Below are 21,821 nucleotides of genomic sequence, written 5' to 3'. Positions count from 1 at the left end.
GAATAATCTTATCTACACATGCAAAAACTCTTGCTATAATTTTAAAAAGAATTGTGTAAACCTGCATATTGATTTGGGGAGAATTGACATCTACTATGTTGAGGGTTTCAATCCATGAACATGGTATATCTCTCAATGTACTTAGATCTTCTTTAGTTTCTTTTATTGCTCTTTTGTAGCTTATAACATGCTAGTCCTGTCCATATTTTGATAGATTTACATCTAAATATTTCTTTTTTTTAGTGATTATAAATGGGATTTCATTTTTAATATTGGTGTCCTAGTATATAGAAATATAGTTAGCTTTTGAATGTTGATTTTTGTACTGTTTGACTTTGCTCAACTCAGTTGTAGAAGTTTTTTTTTTTAATTTTTGTAGATTCCATGGAATTTTCTATATAGACAATCCAGTCATCTGCAAATAAAGGCAGTTTTATTTCTGTCTATGTTCCTTTTATTTCCTTTTCTTGTTTTTGCTCTGGTTAGAACTTCCAGAATTGTGCAGAATAAGAGTGGTGATAGTGGATATCCTTATCTTGTTTCTGAATTTAGGGAGAAAACATTCAGTCTTTTATCATTAGGTGTAATAGTAGATGCAGGTTTTTTGTAGATAACTCTGTCAAGTTGAGGAACTACCCCTCTATTTCTTTCTTTTTTTTTTTTTTAAGAGGTTTTATCATGGATGGGTTTTGGATTTTATCAAATAAATCCATGTTTTTTTAAAAAACTGAATCTATTTATATGATAATGTGATTTTTCTTCTTCTGTTAATATAGTGGATTATATTGATTTTTGAATATTGAGATAGTCTTGCATCCTTGATATACACCCCAATTGGCCATAGTGTACAATTCTTTTTAAATATTGCTCAATTCTCTTTGCTAATATTTCATTAAATGTATATATTTTTGCCTGTATTTGTAAGGGTCATTGGCCTGCAGTTTTGTTTTGACCTATCTGACTGATTTTCATATTGGGCAATATTAACTTGATAAAATAAGTTTGAGAAGTGGTTCTTCTATAGTTTGAAAGAAATTATGTATAATTGGTGTTTATTCTTATTGAAACATTTGTTAGAATACTCCAGTAAAATAACCTGGGTTTGGAGAATTCCTTTTAGGGAGTTTTTAATTATGAATTTGATTTCCTTGATAGTTTTAGGACTGTTCAAATTGTGTATTTCATGTTGGTTGAGTTGTAAGAGGCTGTGTTTTGCAAGGAATTGGTTTGTTTCATGTAATTTGTCAAATTTATGTGTGCATAGTTTTCACAGCAATATTCTCTTTTTATTCTTTTGATGTCTGTAGGGTCTATAGTGATATCCTCAGGTTCGTTTCTGATATTGGGAACTTCCGCCTTCCCACTTTTTTTCTCTGTCAGTCTTATTAGAGATTTGTCCATTTTATTGATCTCTTCAAAGAACCAACTTAAAAATTTTTTGTTATGTTTATTTATTTATTTGTTTATTTATAGAGAGACAGTAAGAGGGGAAGGGGCAGAGAGAGAGAGGGAGAGAGATCAAACAGTCTCCACACTCAGCACAGAGCCTGATGCAGGGCTCGATCCCATGATTGCAAGATCATGACCTGAGCCGAAATCAAGAGTTGAATGCTTAACTTAATGAGCCACCCAAGCACCCCTCAAAGAACCAACTTTTAAAAATGGATTTTCAGTATTGGTTTTCTGTTTTCAATTTAATGATCTGCTCTTATCTTTATTTTTTTCCTCCTCTCTGCTTGCTTTGGGTTATCTTGCTGCTGTTTTTCTGAGTCTTTGAGGTGGAAGCTTAATGACTGATTTGAAACTTTTTTCTTTTTTTAAAAAAAAATTTTATAATGTTTATCTTTGAGAGAGAGAGAGAGAGAGAGAGAGAGTGAGAGAGAGAGAGCGTGCGCGCGTGAGTGGGGGAGGGGCAGAGAGAGAGGGAGACACAGAATCTGAAACAGGTTCCAGGCTCTGAGCTGTCAGCACAGAGCCCGATGTGGGGTTTGAACTCACAAACTGAGATCGTGACCTGAGTCGAAGTTGGATGCTTAACCAACTGAGCCACCCAGGCGCCCCTTGAAACTTTTTGCTAATGTATATAGTTAGTGTTATAAATTTTCCTCTTAGCATTGATTTAGCTGTGTTCCACAAGTTTTGATATGCTGTAGTTTTATTTTCATTTAGTTCATTATATTTTATAAAATGTTTCCTTTGTGCTTCATCTTTGACTCATTGTTTAGAAGTGCTTTGTTTAGTTTTCAAGTGTTTGGAGGTTTTTCTCTTTTCTTTTTTGTTAATAACTAGTTTGATTCCATTGTGATTGGAAGAAGCACCGTGTATGACTTCAAATGTCAATTCTTTTAAATTTGCTGAGATTTGTTTTATGACACATGATATGGCCCATATTGGTATATGTTCTCCAGGCATTTGAAAAGAATGTATATTCTGCTCTTTTGGGGTGATATGTTCAATCAACGTCAAGTAGACTTTGTTGGTTGATGGTGTTGTTGAATTCTTCTAAGTCCCTGCTGATTTTCTCTCTAATTGATTTATCAATCATTGAGAGAAAGGTGTTAAAATGTTCTACTATAATTGTGGATGTGTCTGTTTCTTCTTTCAGTTCTATTAGCTTTTGCTTCATATATTTCGCAGCTCTATTGTTTGGTGCCTACACATTTACGATTGCTATGTCTTCTTGGTTGATCAACTTCTTTCTTGTCTATTTCATAATTTTTTTCTCTAAAGCCTGCTTTATCTAATATTACACCTTCTGCTTTCTTTTGATTAATGTTTGCAAGATATATCTTATTTTATACTTTTACTTTTAATATGCCAATGTGGTTACATTTTAAGTGAATTTCTTATAGAGAGAATATAGGTGGATCATTCTCCCTTGCCTTCACCACTCCATTCTGCCAATCTCTGTCTTTTAATTTGTATTTACACCATTTATATTGAATGTAACTGATATGTTAGGGCTTAAGTCTGCCATTCTGTATTTTGTTTTCTGTTGGTTCTGTTTTTTTTTTTTTATTTCTGTTTTCTTTTCCCTAACTTTCTGTGGGTTACTCGAACATTTCTAAGAATTTCATTTTGGTTTATCTGTATTGTTTCTCTTTGTACAGCTTTTAAAGTGATTATTTAGATATTACATTAAATATACATTTCAAAATCTTCCGGTGTCATCATTTTACCAGTTTGAGTGAAGTGTAGAAACCTTACCTTCCTTTATTCTCCCTCATTTATAAAATCTAATTGTTTTAAATATGTCATATATATATAAAGTTTATTTATTTTGGGGGGGAGGAAGGGAGGGAGAATGCACAATTGTGGAAGGGACAGAGAGAGAGAGAGAGAGAGAGAGAGAGAGAGAGAGAGAGAGAGGGAGAGAGAGAATTCCATGCAGGCTCTACAGTTAGCATAGAGCCCAGTGTGGGCCTGAATCCACAACTGTGAGATCATGACCTGAGCTGAAATCAAGAGTCAGTAGCTTAACTAAGTGAGCCACCTTTGGTGCCCCAACTTTTATACATATTTAGAACCACATCAGTGTGAAATTTTTGTATCAACCATCAAACAATTTAGAAAACGCAGAGGGGTAGAAAAACTATTGTATTTACCGTATTTTCTTTTTTTTCTTCTTAATCTTCTAAGATTCCTTCTTTTATCATTTTCTTTCTGTTTAGAGACGTTCCTTTGATCATTCTTTTAGGGTAGGTCTTCTGGTGACAAATTCTCTTTGTCTTTTTCATCCAAGGATGTTGATTTCCCCTTCATTCCTGAGGGATATTTTCACTGGATATAGGTTCTAGGTTGCCATTTCTTTTCTTTCATACTTCTTGTGCCACTTTCTTCTGGTCTCCTTGGTTTCTGAGGGGAAATCCACTGCCATTTGAATTAGTTTTTCACTCTGGTAAGGTGCCATTTTTCTCCCACTGCTCTCAAAATTTTTCTTTTGCCTTTTATTTTTTAGAACTTTTCTAGCCTGTCCTTTTTCTCCTGTCTTTCCAGGACTCTGATCACGTGAATGTTAAAGTCTCACCAACCCCGGAGGCACTGTTCTTCTTAACCTGTTTTTTCTCTTTTGTTCAGATTAAGTCATTTTTATTGTTGTATCTTCCAGTGCACTGATTCTTTCCACCATCTTTTTCTTTCTGCTGTTGAGCCCATCATTGCTTAGTTTTAAAGTTTTGTTTACTTTTTTATTTCTAGAAGTTCCATTTAGAGCTTTTTTATATCTTTTATTTCTTTGCTGAGGTTTTCTCTTTTTCCATTTGTTAAACATGTGTCCATAACGGTTGAAGTATTTTATGATGGCTCCTTTAGAGTCCTTGACAGATAATTCTGACATCTCTGTCACCTTGGGCTTGGCATGAGTGGATTATCTTTTTGCATTCAGTTTGAGATCTTTCTGGTTCTTGGTGGGATGGATGATTTTTGATTGAAGTGGAAAGAGTTCTAGTTTTGTCTTCCTACCACATCTTCACTGATATCTCTCTGACTGGTAAGAGGAGTGTCTTGTTCCTGTTCCCCACATGGCCTCCACTGACACTGGGCAGATGAGTAGGGACGCCTTGCTACTACTGGGTGTGGGTGGGAGGCCACCTCCCCAGATGGTCTCTCCTGACACCTTGGGGAGAGCTATGTTATTGCCCAGTAAGTTGAAGGTCCTCACTCCCTACTGGGCTTTCTCTGACACCATTTCCACATGGAGTAGGGAGCGGGTATTGGGTGCCTTGTTATAGCCTTGGGAACATGGAAGTCTGGGTGCCCCATTCAGCCTCTGCTGGAACGAGGGGGCACAGCATTTTCTCTGGGGTTTGGCTTGAGCAAAGCTGCTATTGTCTCAAAGTCTTCTGTCTTGTCAGGCTGTCTCTTTTCTTGTCCTTTGGCTGAAGAGAGCAGGCTTTCCTTGGGGCTTTTAAAATCTCACCTGTTAGCTTTTCCTGGTTTCCAGCATCTTCAGCTCCAATCTGAGCTGTATGAGGCAAAAGGAAAACCCAGGGTCTGTACTGCCATGTCATTTCTTGAGTCCCAAGGTCCCTGGCCATTCCGCCATTTTCTCTCCACTTTTCAGAATCTTCTTATGTTTCTTTCATCTATAATGTCCATGGTTTTTAGTTGTACTTAGCTAGAGGAATAGGGAAAATTATGCCCAGGGGAGAAATCTGTAAGCTGAATGGGTGTCTAAGGGGTCTCAGGGACTTGGAGTTGCTTTATTCCCGAGCAACTTCTATACTATTTGGGTCCAAGGGCTTGTGGGGATATTGGAGCTTAGACTTGTAGTCCAGACCTGGGTCAGGACCATTCTGAGGACCCTCCTCCTTCCCTCCCCTCCTCTTCTTTGCAAGGGGAGAGAACAGTGGCTCTGTGAGACCCTGACTCACCCGTTGGTGACATCAACCAAGCCTGGCAATGTAAAAGTTGATACTAACGATGCCTTGTCCTTGCTTCTAGCCTTGCTTTTTGTTTTCTCCCCTCCAGTGATCCTTCTCACTCTGGATTTATCCTCATAGGGGCTGATGATGTCAACAAGCCAGGGTGGGGCCCTACCTGACATATCAGCTAGGGGTACTGTGAGTAGTATTGATTCTTCAGTGTGAAGGAGGGACACAGCGGTCTGGTGCTGGAGAGGTCGGCTGGAAGAATGATGTCAAATCAGTGTACTGAAGGCCAGAAGCTGGCATGGGAATTGGGAGGGGGCAGACCAAGATTTGACTGGCCATCAGGTTGTCTCATCCCTTCAGAGGAGGACAGCTCTTGCACAAACCCCACTTTTCCCACGTGGGGATTCTGGGTCCCCTCCCTCATTGCCACGGGCAGGGTCTCGGGAAACTGTAGTGGAATCGTAACACTTGGATGGATATTGGAAAGTGGTGGTGTCTCTGGGATAAGGAGGTAAATAAAAACATGACAGATTGTTTTCAAAGCATCAAATGCAAATTGTCAACACAAACATGTTTCTGGACCTAACAGCTAAATGTGTGAATTAATTACGGACCTCTTAGGATGCAGAATTATTCTTTCTTTCAGTGACTGAAATAGCCCTGCTGCCCAAGCCTTCCTCTCTGGGAAGCAGATTTCATGGGCTGCTCTTTTAAAGTTTTAGGGGCTGGTGGAAATGCAAGAAACCATAGTACAAACCTGGTTTCCCTGCAGCCACTTCGGTTTTGATAATCTGTACCCACAGTCTCGGTTAGGGTTGGATTCCTACCAAATGCTAACACATACTGTAAAAGACCTGTAGTTTTAGGGGGAAAAATGTTTCCATTGGTAACATCTGTCATTGATTCTGAGGTTGAGGTCAAGGTCCACGCAGGCCCAGTTTATCTTGCTATGTCCACAGACTCGGAGTTCTGTGGCCTGTTCACTACACGTAGGGCTGCAGTGAGCCACGAAAGGCACCTTTCACATGTATGCGAGCCGCAGAAGCACTTCACCTGGTGAGCTTTTCATGAAAGATTTCTAATAAGGGGTATCCTCCTTAAAAACCCACAGACAGATATGCACACACACCCCCCTCAGCTGTAGCCTACACGAAGAGCTTCAACTATCTCAGCATGTGCCTTGAAGATTTGTTTTACAAAAAAAAAAAAAAAAAAAAAAAAAAAAAATTAGCATCTCAGTGTAAAACATTTTGGGACTTTTATCTGCAGAATCAGGATCCACATCCGGTTTCAGATACCTGCCTCTGTCTCCTGCTCCTGGGGCAGTTCAGCTCTGTCTTCCGGTCACCTCTTGGCAGCCTGCACCCACTGCAGGCCTCCGCTGCCTGGGCCCTGCTCGGGTTCGAACGGTGCTAGCAGAATTTGCGCAATCTCTGCTTGTCTGCTTAGGGGCTTGGGGAATCTTGACTCTGGGATGGCGGGAGCATTGCTCCTCCAAATAGATGAACAGATGAATAAAAAGGTAGCTAGAGCATATTCCTCACCCTTTTCTCACCTGGAAGCCTCTGGACCACCCGGCACATTTAACTCATCAGGAAGCTGAGGCTCAGAGAGGGGCAGACACTTGCCCAATGTCACACAGATGGCCAAAAGCTGGGGTGAGTGCAGACCAGACCGGTGCACACTCAAGTTCCATCTCCCCTCATTACTCCACTCACTCAACACATGAGTGAGAATTCCTAGGGGAGGGGCCTGGAAGTCTGTAGTCGACAAGGAGCATCTCTCCAACCCCCCCGGGATTTGTATCCTCAGAGAAGTCTGGGGAGTTCTGGTCTACACTGCCTCTGCTGGTGGTGGGCCCAGGAGCCTGGCAGGAATCTTGGAGCTGGGCCTTTGGGAGCCTGTGGCCTGTGGCCCCAGGGCCAGGGCTCTGTCTGAAACCCTGCAGTCTGCTGGCATGGGGAGAGAAGAGGGGGCTGTTGAGGGCACCGGGGGGCCTATAAATCAACCTGTGTCAGGACCCTCGGTAGCAAGTCGATATTTAGCGGCCATGTGCCGATAGCACCGGGCGGTTTGTTAAAATACTGAAATGTTCCTAACCATCTGGCAAGAGTTTCTGCCATGAGTCCCCTGCCCACAGATCCTCTCCCTGTGTCTGGACCCCTCCTCTGGATCCAGTGCACAAGAAGGTAACTCCTGGTCCATCAGGGGCCACCAGGTGACACCAGGAATGACGCAGTTTGGTGGGGCCCCTGTGCACCAGCTGTCAATACATTTTGCACATCGGCTCTGCTTGCGACTATATATTTTACCCCTTCTCTTTCCCTCCGCCCCGCAGCAAGCAGTTACGGGATTCTAGCCATGTGCTTGACATGATGCCACCCCTTCCCCCTCAGCCAGCTTCTCTCGGTCCGGTCTCATTTCTTCCTGATTACCCCATGGACTCAGGCTCCTTCTGTGCCTGTCCCCCCACCATGACCCCCCTTGACGTGGTGGTGTTGAGTGTTACCCATGCTCTCAAAGAGGGCCTTATGTTGCTCTATTCTGCCCCCCGAATGAAGGGACTTTCTCTAGGAAGTGTTACTCACATTTAACTATTTGTAATTTTCATTCTGTTTACAACTTGGGTAAAAGCTGCTTGGTTTCCCCCACCATTTTCATAGCTGCTGTGACAATCATGCCAGTGCCCTGGCACCCAACCCCTGGCTGTGACGGCAGCCCTCCCCTCCCCCGCTCAGACCCCATTCGGCCCCTGCTCACATTCCTCACGGTCGGTAATGACACCGGCTCCACATTCTGCCAGTGTTTTCTCTGATCTATTCCATCACTGGGTGGAGGCTGAGGAAACACCTTTCGGGAGAATCCGCTCCTCGTGGTTTTGGCGTGAGGCAGCTTTGGAGGTTTTGTTATTAGCGTATCTCTGCTTTGCTTCACAGCCAGGTGGGCTTGTGTGAAGCAGTGAGCTAAAAACTGACACTTTTCGGTCAATTCTGAGTTTGGTTTCTGCAGCCTATCAGCGGCCCCTCCCCCCAGCGGCCACCCTGGCCCTACAGGAACCCTATTTTGCAGGATATGATATATGGCAATTTATTAACGAGTGTGTGTCTGCAGGAAGGCACTTGGCCCCAGCTCCCAGCTTCCAGGCTTGGTGCTGAGCAGAGGGCTTCACTTATTTAAAAATCTCATCCTTGTCCCGAGGGAGGGTCTGTGGTCCCTTCCCTTTGGTGGTCCCACCACCTTCCTGGGGTGAGCCAGTGGGTCTGTTCTTTCCTGGTCCATGAGGGTCTGCTCTGGGACCAGGAAGGAGTGGGGGCAGGCTCAGTTCTGTTTTAGGAGGGCGAACGGAATTCCCTCTTTGTTAGGAATGGTGTCTAGGGGGATCTTGCTGTTACTCTGCAGAAGCTCAGAAGGGGTCAGAGCTGGAAGCTTCTGGACCACCTGATGCATTTAGCTCATCAGGAAGCTGAGGCTCAGAGAGGGGCAGACGTCTACTTGCCCAACATCACACAGATGGCCAAGAGCTGGGGTGAATGCAAACCAGACTGGTGTCCACTCAAGTTCCATCTCCCCTCATTACTCTTCTCACTCATTTAACACATGAAGCCCCCCCAGCTGGCCCCTGGAGTGAGACTTTCCAAGGGAGGGACCTGGAAGTCTGTAGTCGATGAAGAGCATCCCCTAGGATTTGTATCGCCAGAGAAGTTGGAGGAATTCTGGTCTATACTGCCTCTACTGGTGGTGGGTCCAGGAGCCTGGCAGGAACCTTGGAGCTGGGCCTCTGTGGCCTGTGGCCCTGGGGCCAGGGCTGTGTCTGGAACCTTCCAATCTGCTGGCACAGGAGAAAAGGGGGCTGTTGAGGGACTGAAGGGGGGCGGGCATAAATCAAGCCAGGCAACATCCAGGGTAAACATAATAATTTTTCAGAAACATTTAATAATACTTTCTCCCTGCTTTCATTCGTGTGGTTTTGTTTTGCTTTACCTTCATTGTTCTTTCCTACTCTGATTTTATCGTCCCAGGAACTGGTGACAAGGACAAGCAGGGAAGCTGGTGGATAGTGGTGGGGAGAGGCTCCTACTTTACGCAGACCACTTAGTGCAGTGGTCATGGGCACCTAGGAATCGGGTGGATGCCCTGTGTTCACCGGTGGTGGTGGTCAGACATAGGGGAGTGGCTACACGGTGTTCTGAGGCTTGAGGATGGCGGGATAAAGTCAAATTGCAGGGTCAGAGGGCTGCTGACTAAGAGCATGTGTCCTTCAAAGCAGCTGAACCCCTGCAGAAATCCAGGATGCTCCTTGCATGGATGCAGAGATGGAGTGAGCCTTGGGAGCCTCAGGACACCTCCTGAGGTGTCACGGGCATTCACTATTGATGGAAGCTAGAAAAGAGGCCAGTAGATCACTGGTTCTGAGTGCAATCTGAGCACCCTGGCATCCCATGCAGGTTCCCCTAGGCTACCTGGATGGTGGGGGGAGGCCCAGAAGGTGGGACATGGGGACTGAGAACAGCCCTGTAGTGTTCTCCTGTGTAAGTTGGTGTTTGTGTGAGACTTCACTGGGAAAGGCAGAAGACGCTGCCCCGGTCCCCTCTGTCCTCACACTTTGCCCTGTTGTTAGGGTTAGAACTGTAGGTCAGGCCTGGCCTGGTGGGAGGTTCTGGGCAGTCTCTAGACCTCTGTGAATCTTGGGCTCATCTTCTAGATGGAGCGGATGCTCTGTCCCAGGTCGCTGGCAGATCTGATGAGATGTCACTGGCGACGGATCAGTGTTTCGGGTCTGGGTTAAGGGTCAGTGGTGAGGGGCCTGAGGACCCAGTCATTGGGTTGCCAACGGCGGCCTTGTTTCCTGCCTGCCTGTGTGTATTCTCTGACCTGCCTTTTGTTACTTACCCTCTGCCAAAATTCAGGAGATTTTCTTGCAGCTCCGACATCAGTATGAGAAAACCCAAGGGCCTTTAGTCTCAAGTGGGTTTCTTGCTATCAAAAGCTGCTTCCTGCATTAGGGTGCAAGCCTTGGAGATTTCTGGCACCCCCATGCCCTTGCCCATCACTGGGCCCCCTCTAGCCCTCCCCCTGTTCCTGGAAGGCCTTAGAAGTAGGTCCACATTGGGATGACTTGGAAGATGAGGAAGGATGGAGGCTGGAAATTTTCTTACTTTTTTGTATAAATTATTCAGTGATGATTCCTCTGGATAATTGCTCATCCTTTCTTTCTATGTCCACACTGGCCTGGCGCTCTCAAACAGGGAGGGAAGACCAGCTATGTAATTTGTGCAAAACGAAAATGCAGGGCCCCTTGTTAGAAAATTAAGAATTTCAAGATGTTGGGGCACCTGGGTGGCTCAGTCGGTTAAGCGTCTGACTCTTGATTTTAGCTCCGGTCATGATCTCATGGTTCATGAGTTCAAGCCCCGCATCGGGCTCTGTGCTGATAGCTGGGAGCCTGCTTGGATTTCTCTGTCTCGCTCTCTCTCTGCTCCTCCCTGCTCATGCTCTCTCTCTCAAAAATAAAAATAAACATTAAAAAAAAAAAAGAATTTTAAGACAGCAATAGCAGGATACAAACCAAGCGTGGGCCCTTCTAAATTCAGGCCCTCGTGCTACCACACTGGTCATATGCTCATGAAACCAGCACTGGAGGGGCAAGATGCTTTATGTGGCAGGAACCCCATAGGACTCAGGCTTACAGGGTATGGCTGTGCAGGTTGTAGACTGCACAATTGTAGGGGACACCATGCACATTGTGGTCTACAGGGCAGCCTTGCCAGAGAGGTCACTACAGCCAGCCCCTGGCAGTGGCAGTCATCCAGAACTTTGAGACAGAGAGGCCACTTGGCAATGGGCAGTGTCCTCATGTCCCCATTCCTCCCTCTGGCCAGGGTTCTGGAACCTCCCCCTTCCATCCTCCCTTTCTCCTTGGCATTTCAGGGACACGTTTCTCTGCGAAGCTGAGGTGCCCGGGCTCCGTGCGGGCGCTGCTGGGGAAGCTTCCGCTCCTCGGTGCTCATCGCCTGCCGGCGGCTCCGCTGTTAACCTTTGGGGTTTGCTCATAAAATAGAAACTCTCTTTGTAGGTCAGTTTGTCAGTAATTTTGGCAGCCGCAGGGCCACCGAGGGAATGAGGCTTGGTTCCCACTTGTCTCTCGTGCTCGGTTTGGAGACTTTTGCGGAGCCCTTCCCCGGGAGGAACGCTCACCCCTGCCGGAAACGAGAGACGGTTTTCTCTGACCTGGTTTTGAATCGGCAGGAGCAATTCCTGTATGCTGGAAATGTACGGCCGCTGAGAAGGAATTTGGTCCAAACCCAGCCTGAGGAGCCTTCTGCTTGGGGCCTGGTTTTCCTGCGCAGGTGGCACTTGGGTGGGGCTGCTGGGTTTTGCCTCTGCTTCCATGTTAGGTGAAAGGGAAGGTCCAGCTGAAACTGGCACCCACCTGAGCCTTGCTGGGTTTGCCACGGTCTGGGGACCTGGGTCCTGGCCTGCCAGCTGACCTGGCTGGTCCTGCACGAGTGCTCCTGACCTCCATCTCCCATCCAACCCTGGGCTGCTGCGCTTCTGGGCATCTAGCCTTGTGACTCGCCCGTGCGCAGCTCCATACCCCATGCCGGAGGGGAGGGAAAAAGATGAGCAGGTCCTCATCAGACCCTCCCAGTGGGACTGGGGGTGAGGGTGGTTGGCTGATGTGCAGGCAGCGGGATTGGTGGTCAGAGGGAACAGTGATCAAGGGGTACTGAAACAGGCATTCTGGAGAAGTCAGGGAGGGCTTCCTGGCAGAGGCAGTGATGAACTGGACTCTAGCCCTTCCCTCTGTTATTTTTGGAGCCTCTAGGGAGTCAGATTGAAAACAGAGCACCTCTATTCCAGGACAGAAAGCTGGGAAAACCTATGCAGAGATAAAATTATGGCTGGAAATTTCATCCCACCCAAACAATAATTAAACACCAACTGTGTGTAAGACCCACTACCAGGAACAGAGCTGATTGAGAGCGAGCACAAGACTTCATGGCCAGAGCTGAAGTTTGTGGAATGAGAACTTTAGATTAGCCAGAGAGGTAGGTTGAGTGTCAGGGGAGGGGATGCCAAGGAGGGAGAGGAGAGCAGGCTAGGGCCTAGAGGAGCTCTCAGGAGCCTCAAGGAGCAAGACTCTGGCTCCTGCCTCCTCCAAGTAGGCAGGCAGGCTGGGAGGATGTTCTCCAGCTGCTTCTGTGATCCTGGTCATCTTTAGGTCCAAAGCCTGAGGGTGGACCCACAGGGCAGCAGGTCCAGACACAAGCCTGGAGCATTCCTAGCCAGGGACTCAGAAGCCCTCTCACAGCTGCCCTGGACAGGCTCCTGTATTGCTGATGTTTGTAGATAGTGTTGCCTTTTGAGGCTGTGGGTTAGGGTCTTTATGGGGAAAGGATACAGACTGGGAAACAGAAAGCCTGGATTCCAGCCTGTCCTTCCCCATGTGCTTGTCGACCTTGAGCAAATCATTTCACCTTCCATCACTCACTCCAACTATAACATGGCTGGATGGGAGCAAGTGGGCGTATCACCATGTTAACCAGGTTTCCTCCTATACGTCTTTACCGAGATTGGACCCGTTGACGATTCCTATGGGGATCACAGGGTACTTACCTGTGTGCCAGGCCTTGGTCCAAGCACTTTGCATTGACTGTCCTACTTAATTCTCACACCAACTCCCCTATTCTCCCATTTTATGGATGGGGAAATTGAGGAACACAGAGGCAGAGCAGTCTGCCCAAAGTCACATAGCCAGCAGGAGTCAGAGCCAGGGGTAGAGCCTGCCCAGTGTGGCTCTGGGCCCCATGCACTCAACCTCCACACCAACTTGCCCCCACGTGGTCATGGAGCCCCCGTATTCATGAAGCATCTCTCCAGAGGGTGCAGTGTTCCCTGGAACACACTTTCCACCTGACTTTCATGGGTGTTTTTGGCTGCCAGGTCTGGACCATTAAACTCTTGAGGGAGTCTCAAACGGGATTTTACTCCAATCTCCAGATTCCCACCAATGTAAGATCCTATCGCATTGCATAGATTAATATCCCCCCATTTTCTTCTTTCTTCTTTTCTTTATAAATACCATAGCAGAGAAATTGGCTGGTGACGTGTCCACCCAAGAACCCCCTCGCCAAGGCAGCTGAGTATTAAGGGGGAAATTCGTGAAATGAAGTTTGGAAGCCGCCGGCCGGCCGGAGCCCCTTCTGAGCGATGATGATTTATTTCGGCAATGTGGTAGTCATTAGTATCTTTGGTGTCGGAGCCCGAGCGCTCGGGCCTGGGTCTGTGGCCGAGGGAGCCTTCGGGGCCATTACGAGCTAATGGCTCAGTGTGGGCAAAGGAGGCCTGCAGTCAATCTCGCTGCTGGCGGGTAATAAACGTCGGCCGGCTCCCTTCCTGCTCCCCATGAGGGGGGGGGGGGGGGCGGCTCGTGACTGCCTGCTGGGCCTCTGACCAGCCTGGCCTTGTCTCCACTGCCCTGGGGCTTCTCACCACTTCCCCGCCATCGGGAGAACTGGGGCTAAGTTGTTGCCCAAAATTTCCTCCATCTGACCCAGATTTTAGAAGCCTGAGGTTGGTTTAGGGGCTGTGGGTCCTGCTGGCTTGGCTTTTGGGTGTCTTCTTGTAGGGTTTCATGAACTCAGCATGTCCCCATGGAGGGGACTTGCATGACACAGGGGCAGGGCAAGAGCCGCCCCAGGTGAGGGGTCTTTGCTGCCTCCACAACTGGGGATGATCGGTCCGCCTTGCCCCCAGTAGACTGAGGCTGAACTTGGATTCCATAAGGGCGCAGAAGTATGTCTGTGTAAGTACGTATGTATGTGATCGGCACTTTCATGCATGTGTACCCACCTAACAAGCACCAGCATCCACAAACAGCCCATTTCCCTGCCCCCTGCAGCTGCCTCATGCTCCCTTCCAGCCAGCACCCCGCAAAGGGCAGCCACGCTCTGACCTCTACCGCCAGATTAGTCTGCCCTGCTTCTGAGTGTCGAATAACGAAATGTTCCAGTCTGTCGCCTTTGTGTCTGGCTTCTCTAGCTCAGTGTTAATGTTCACGAGGTACATCTCCTCTGTGGACTAGTGGTTTGTTACTTTTTATCGCCGAGTTGTATGCTCCTGCATGGGCACCGTCCACTTTGCTGTGTGTCCTTCCACTGCCGGTTGTTCCGTCGTTCCTGACTTGGGGCTGTTGTGAATGGCGCTTTGAAGGGCATCCGCGGAAGGGTCTCACCCGTGACCCACGGCGGGGGGGGGGGGGGGGGATGGTCTCACCCGCGAAGGGCATGTCACCCACGGCGAGGGGTGGGAGGGGTCTCACCCGTGACCCACGGCGAGGGGGGGGTCCTCACTCTCGGAGAGGAGGGGTCTCACCCTCGTGGGGGGGTCTTCTGTGGTCGTGCGTGCCCATGCCTTTGCTTGATCATCCGGAGAGGAATTGTTGGCTCAGCGGGTAGGGATTTGTTCAGCTTGAGGCCGTACAGCCAGACAGTTCTTCCGGGTGGTTGTACTGACCTGCCTGCGGTGCCCTGCCACCTCACGGCCTCACGTCCCACTCCTCCTGCATGCCCTGCTCTAGCCACGTGATCTGTTTCTTGTTGAACATCCTGAGGTGTTTGCCCAGCCATGCCTTCTGTGTGTGGAACATTCTTTTTCCAGCTCTCACTCAGCTGCCTTTTTCCATTCGTGTGTCACCCCTGGCTGGGCTGACGACCCCCACCCCGACCTCGGCACTCTTTCCTCTTTCTGTTTTATTGCCTTCATAGCGCTTCTCAGCCTCTGCTGCCATCTCCTTACTCACTTGTTTTGTGTCGTGTTTGCCTTTCCCATCAGAGTGGACCAGGGACCTTGTCTCTCCCGTCCTGGCCAGCACACCCGGTGCCTCGACCGGAGCCAGGCATTTAGTGGGTTTCGGGGATGAGAAGAATGAACGGACTGGAGCTTTGCAAGCCCAAATGTCCATCTATCCATCTTAGCCACATCCCTGCCAGGAAAATGAGGTCAGGATCACTGTCTTCATCTAACAGGTGAAGGCAGTGAGGCCTGAACGAGAGTTGAGCCCAGACCGGGACCCCTGACTCCAGGCATGACCCCCGCATTCTGTCTGGCATGTTGTTTTTGAGTCTTGGCTCTGGAGTCTCAGAGTCTGGCTTCAGATCTGACTCTGCCACTCATTTGTTGTGAGTGGTTCATCACTCTCTCTCAGTCTTGATTTACATGTCTGTGAAAGGGGCGGGGGGGGGGGGATGGGTGTGTGGTTAAAGTGTCTAAGATCAAGTGCTCAGCCTTGTGAGGCGGTTTCTCCCCAACAGGCACTTTTGTGCACTGATTGCAATGGGAAAGCACTCCCTTGATTTGTCTTTTTCTTTGGATCATTGAAGTTTACAGGGTAGGATGGGTCTGTTGTCTCCTCTTTTCTCTCCGTCCTCCCATCCCTCCCACCTCCTCTTTCTGATTTGTAAGCAAATTCAAAGGCAAAGAAGCATGTATATGTGCATGCCTGTGTGTTCACACACCATGTGCATGTTTGGGGAGAGGTTTCTTCTCAGCCCCAGGTGCCCAGGGTGGAATTCAGAAGCTGGGGCTTCCTTTTTATTATTATTTTAAAAATTTATATATTTATTTATTTTGAAGGGGGAGAGGAGCAGAGAGAGAGAGAGAGAGAGAGAGAGAGAGAGAGAGAGAGAGAGAGACCCAAATAGGCTCTGTGCTGACAGCGCAGAGCCCAATGTGGGCTCGGTCTCATGAACCATGAGATCATGACCTGAGCTGAAACCGAGTCAGATGTTTATTTGCCACCCAGGCACCCCAGTAGCTGGGGCTCCCTTAACCACAGTGTAGCCTTGTACTCCAGAGAGGGGCCACCCTGCTTTGAGGTGTTAAAGCTACTAGGTTGAGCATCCAGTTTTCAGCTTACAGAAATGGCAGTTTCATATGGTTCAGCCTACAATTTTCGGGCCTTGAGAAGCAATCATTTATAGTAAACAGTTCCTATGTTAATTATAAATAATGTCCATCCAGTCCTCACAGTGTCCACCCACCCCCTGATATTTTTTTGCATGACCAAAAGTGCCTGGAGGTAAAGCAGGGAGGTTGTTCAGCAAACAGCACTCACCTTGGACTTGCAGAGAGTGCCTGCACATGCAGCGGTGCAAGGCCTGGACCTCTGGAGGGGATGGGCCCCACCCCCTGGACTTCTCTGTGCAGTGGAATGCTTGGCCCGGCACCCAATCCCGGGTGCTGCCTTATCTATCATTAGTAAGGGGCTGGAAAGTCCTCTAGGCCCTGTCCTTTCTCCCCTCCGGGAATGCTGGTCCAGACACCCAAGGACTTGGCTTTGAGTCATGGGACGGCTCTGGAATGACAAAAAATGACAATAATAGTAAAAATACCAAGAGCTGCTATTTATGGAGTGTGTAGTACATCCAGGCACCTTACATGCATTATTTCAACTCTCCCCCTAAATTTTATAAAGTCGGTGTTGTCGTTCCCATTTGACAGATTAGGAAGTTGAGGCAAGGAGAGGCTCAGGAACCTACCTAAGCTCTGACAGCTGGGAAGAGGCGCAGCCTGGAGTTACATCCAGGCTACCCGACTTTAACTGTGTCCTTCTCACCAGTCCCTCTGCTTCCTTGCTACTCAAATTTGAGGAGAAGTTGAAGAACAGTTTCTAGAAAGAGGATAACACTCAGAGAAAGGCTGTGCATGATTGACAAGCTCTCTCAACAGGCCCCTTCTGCATTCTGAGCTGGGGGAGAGTCAGCATGGGCAGGAGTCACTGGGGAGCCTCCTGGTGGTGGTGGAGTCAGAAGGGCTGAGCTGTTTTGAGCTCATGAGCCAGCAGGCGGCCGGGGAGGTGGGGGGGGGGGGAGGCGGGGAGAAGCGGACTGTGATCACCAAGTATTTGAGCTCTTTTTGATTGAGGAGTAGGCAAGACCAGGGCCAGAGGGCCTGCCTTCTTCATGATTATCATTGTAAAACCTTTGTTAAATGCTGGGAAGCAATAGTAATAGAATCTCTTTACCATGTAGTGCTTTCTTTGAACTGTAGATGTACGGATTTACAGAATCATAGGATCCCAGACTCTGAGACCTGTAAAGCTCTGGGATCATAATGTTGGGGACCTCCTATTTGCACGGTGTCTAAGAGAACCATGCTCACACACACTCACACGACGCAGGCTTTGCACAGCAAACCAGAGCGTACTCTAGAGCACGCTGTCCAAGGGGCATAAGATTTGAGGCACATGTGTAATTTTAAATGTGTTACTAGCTGCACTGAAAAAAAGTAGAAGGAAACAGATGAACTATTTTTATTTAACCCAATATATCCAAACTATTATGATTGCACTGTACAGTCAGCTTAAAAAGTAATTAATGAAAATTTTTCATATTTGTTTTCTCCTACTAAGGTTGCAGAATCTGATGTGTATTTTGCGCTGCGTGTGGAGCAGCCGCATTTCAAGCGTTCCGTAGCCGCGTGTGATTAGGGTTGTGCAGCTCTAGGTGGGAAAGCCCCTGTGTTCCTGATGGGAAGTGTACTGTGAGATGGGGGTGCAGGGGGGTGGGGGTGGGCGGCCTGTGGGCCCTTGAGGAAGCAGGGCTCCCCTTGCTGGGAGGGGTAGGCTCTCAGGATCCTTGGCAGAGGCCTTAATCTCTCTTGGGAGTTTGGAAATAGGCATTTCCAACTTGCATCGCTCGACCATCTTGCTAGTCACTAGTCACCCCTGTTCATCCTGGCTGCTCTAGGGGTGGCCCTTAGAGAAGTCTCCTTTGCCCAGAGGGAGCTCTGAGGCAGTCAGAAGGAGCACAGACCCCAAACAGGCCCAACAGAGGAGGAGGGAGGAGCCACGTGGCCACAGCTCCCACCTTCATTCTTGATTCCGGCCCTTTCGGGAACAGACGCTGGGCAGTGCCTCCTGGCCTGTGGCCCTTGCCTGCCACTCCCCAGGGGGTGAAGATGGTAGGGGAGGGGGCACACAGCTCTGTGCCTCATGTCCCCCCTGCCAACATCCGAGGCCGCCTTCCCGGGCTGATGCTGTGAAAGCGATTCTCCATCTCTCCTCCTGCAGCCACAGGGAGATAAAAGCCAGGGCTGTGGGGATGGTAAAGAGGGAGCCAAATTATATTTATAATATTAAAGTGAGTGCATTTGTGGCTTGCTGTTCTCCAGGGTGTTTCATAAGTAGAAAAACACAAATTAGCATTTTCCATTTCCATATATTGACTAGAAAAATCGCCTGCTCTCAATTAAGACCTATAGCTTTTGGGATGTATGCAACAATTTTATAAAATATTTACAGCGAGATTTGCATTTTACATGGTGTTACAGTTTTTCTTGTGTTTAGGAGACAGAGCTGAGGCCTGTGAGAGGAAATACATTCTCTGGAATCGAGGGGGAAGAAAGCTGCCGGCTGTTTTTCTTGCCTTCCCTACGTTTCTGACGTTGTCTCTGGTAATTACCTAAGGCTGATCCACCCACGAGCTATTTGTTAGTCTGTTTCTCAAAGCCCGTGCTCCTTTGACAAATCTATTACTTTCCCTTTAAAACTTGCCGGAGTGGGGCTGTCTGTGGCTTTGTGTGAGATGGAGAAGGAGAACATTTTTTTCCGAATGTAAAAGCATGCCGTAAAGAACATAGCTATTTCCTGGATAATTTGCAGTTGTATATTTTATGTTAATTTCACCGAAAATACTGCACCCCTGCCAGGTTTAGTAGCGACTCACTGTGATATGAATAATTTCTAGTGAATCATTTTTTTTTCTTCATTTAAGATTTGGCACCTTTTTAAGATTTTAATAATAGCAACAAGGAGGAAGATTTAGAACAAGTGAAACATTAGTGCCAAAGAAATTCACGTTGAGCGCTAATGTAAAATAGCAAGAATAATTACATGGAAAGCAGTTTCCACAGATGTTTTTCCTTGTAATGTAATAACTATTTACTAAACTGTTTATTTTAGGCCTTTGGTTTATAATAAAATATTTATACATTCTCTGCTGTAATAAAAAAATATTGACAAAATACTATAGAGGTTTGAAAAGACAATTGATATGTTTATTTTCCAGGAAGCGAGTGTGGTATAAAAGTTTGGTGCTAATTTTGGTGGACGTTTCAAGGTTAGTGAAGCTGGGTTCGGTTTTAGAGATTATTCTCCCCAATTTACTGGTTGAGAACTGGTCAGCTGCAAAAATTAATATTTTGTTAGCCTATTGTTGGGTAGGGATATCGGTAGATAACGATATTTTTAAAATGGAATTCTTAGCTGTGAATCCTAAATATCAGAGTTGCTACTCTGGGTGTAAGTCAGGCAGGCCGAAGGGGTCTGTGGCAGGAAGATGCTATTGAGCACCTTGCAGAATGGAGATACCAGCAGGACGAGGGGCTGTGGGGAGGGCAGTTTAGTCCTGGGGTTTATAAAGATTTGACCTCTGTGCTCAGCTTCTGTCTGTAGCCCGTGAGGCATGTCCTGTTCTTGGTTTGCCCCTGAGAGAGCCCATCTGAATCTTGGGTGCAAGGATACCCTAACTTCTTGAGCCCCTTTTTTGTACGGCCCTAATTTGGGAGGAAAAGGAGCTCTAGGAGACAGGAGAGAGAGCCCCCACCCCCAACCCCTGAATCACTCCCTGCCCTCCAGCCTGCAGCTGTGTTGCCGAGGGTCCTGTTGGGGTCTCAGGAAGTGGCCAGGGTTGGGAGGGAGGGGGAGGAGTTTAAGGACCCCAACCAGAAAGAGGCTGCCAGGGAGTTCTGGAAGAGTCTGTTCTGGCCTCGCCTGCATGCTTGGTCCAGTTTTGCAATAACCAGCCTGTTTCTGCCCTCCTTGCTCAATCCCGAGATATCTGAATTGACAACCTTATCTGGGGGTTTGTCCCTGAGCCTGGCTGTGGGTTTCTGCCTATTTGATTTGTTGTTGTTGTAGCAGGGAGTTTGTGTGTAATTTGTATTTATTTGCGTCTCTACATTTGCATGCCTGTGGGCTTGTTGCTGAGTCTTCTATTTATGTGTTTGTGTGTGTGTGGGTTTTTTCGGGTCACTAGATTTGATGTTTGTGGGTTTGTGTCTGTGTTTTGGGTTTGGGTTTGGGAGTGTTTGTGGCCTTGTATATTTGTTTGATTCTATGTATTTGGATCTATCGGGTTATTTCTCTGTTTTGTGCACTTCTGTGTATGTCTCTGATGTGTGTGTGTGTGTGTGTGTGTGTGTGTGTGTGTGGTGTGTCTGAGTGTGCGTGACAGGCAGCCCCTTCTTCTGTGTGCCTGTGTGTTTCTGGATCTGTGTGTGAGAGAGAGAGGAGAGAGAGAGAGTTGGAGAGAGGGACAGAGGAGCATCCTCTCTGTAGAACAGCTGACCTCTTCACTGGGAGAGACCTGGGGGCTCTCCAGCACAGAGACTGCTGGCCATGGTAGTGCAGGTGTGCATGGCCATTTCTTCCCACCAAACTTTCTGATGAAAGAGGAGGAAAGAGGAGTCAGGAAAGAGGTTCCAAAGGGAAGGGAAGTATGGTATTTTTTAATAAAGAGAGAGACAACTGGACCCTGGTCTCAGAACACCCAGAGCAATCTGTAAGAGGAAGTTTGCTTCTCAATCCAGAAAACATCCCTTTTTCATGGCTGGGGGAGGCCAGTGCCAGGGCCTCTGCCTGGAGGCCCCCACCCCTCAGCTGAGGGGCGGGCAGTTTGGGGGGAGGGAGTTTTCAAGAACTTGCTTTGCTCTGCTTTTGGTTTTGTTTTCGGGGTCTATTCTGCTGGCTTGGCCCATCCCCAGTAATCTAGGACATTTCATACCAGGTCTCCTGAAGGGGTGTAGGGAGTTGCGTCTTGGGGACCCTCGGTGACTGTGGGAGGCCTTCCTTCCTCTGCTGGTCTGGCCCTGAGCTCACTGCTCCTCCAACAGGGACCTAGGAGAGCATCACAGATAGAAATTGCTGCCCCTAAGCCCCTAGCAAAGTTCTTGGTCCTCCCTCTGGTAGGAAATAGTTTTTTTGCCTTGTGCTTTGCTAAATAATCTCTGTCCCCTTTCAGAAGGAAGTGGCCTGCTTCTAGGTGCCACACCAGCAGTCTCACGGGTTCTCAGGTCCAGGGCATCCCCACTCCCTGTGAAGAGGCTAGGGCTCAGATTTCGATTTTCCACTTTTCAAAGAAGCTGAAGCATGGAGGGACAGTGACTTGGTTGAGTTTGGTAGCAAACCTTTGGGAGGTGCTACAACCCCATGGAAGTATCTCCAGGCGGGACTTCTTGGAGGGCCATTTCCAAGGAGGCCCGGCAGGGGCAGGGTCCAAACATGAGGCACACTCTTTAAGGGGTGGGGTCTATAAACCTGCGGAGCTTTTGTTTTGCTGCGGCAGGAGGAGTCTGGGGTCAGAGCTGGATTGCTGGGGACAGAATCCGACAGCCTGCAGCCGCCACCAGGGGTCCCCCCTTCTACTCGCTACCCCCCGACAACCTTCC

General features: G+C 47.8%; 1 protein-coding gene across 3 annotated transcripts in view; it reads left to right on the top strand.

The window, feature by feature from the left end:
- The window catches only part of ZNF423 (zinc finger protein 423), a 333,279-nt gene that overhangs the window by 216,202 nt on the left and 95,256 nt on the right, over positions 1–21,821 (top strand). Inside the window, exon 6 of one of the 3 annotated variants that reach the window (XM_053906078.1) lies at positions 13,461–13,658. The exons of the other annotated variants lie outside the window; for them this stretch is intronic. Within the exon in view, the coding sequence (XP_053762053.1) occupies positions 13,461–13,516 (56 nt within the window). The 3' untranslated portion in view covers positions 13,517–13,658. Of the gene's footprint in view, positions 1–13,460; positions 13,659–21,821 lie in introns of those variants that run through there. 3 annotated transcript variants of the gene reach the window in all.

Source organism: Panthera pardus, unplaced genomic scaffold (assembly GCF_024362965.1).
Source record: "Panthera pardus isolate Hobbes unplaced genomic scaffold, ASM2436296v1 HiC_scaffold_18, whole genome shotgun sequence".
Lineage (NCBI taxonomy): Eukaryota > Metazoa > Chordata > Mammalia > Carnivora > Felidae > Panthera > Panthera pardus.
Note: the sequence above shows the minus strand (reverse complement) of the source record. Positions and strands in the feature narration are given on the sequence as shown.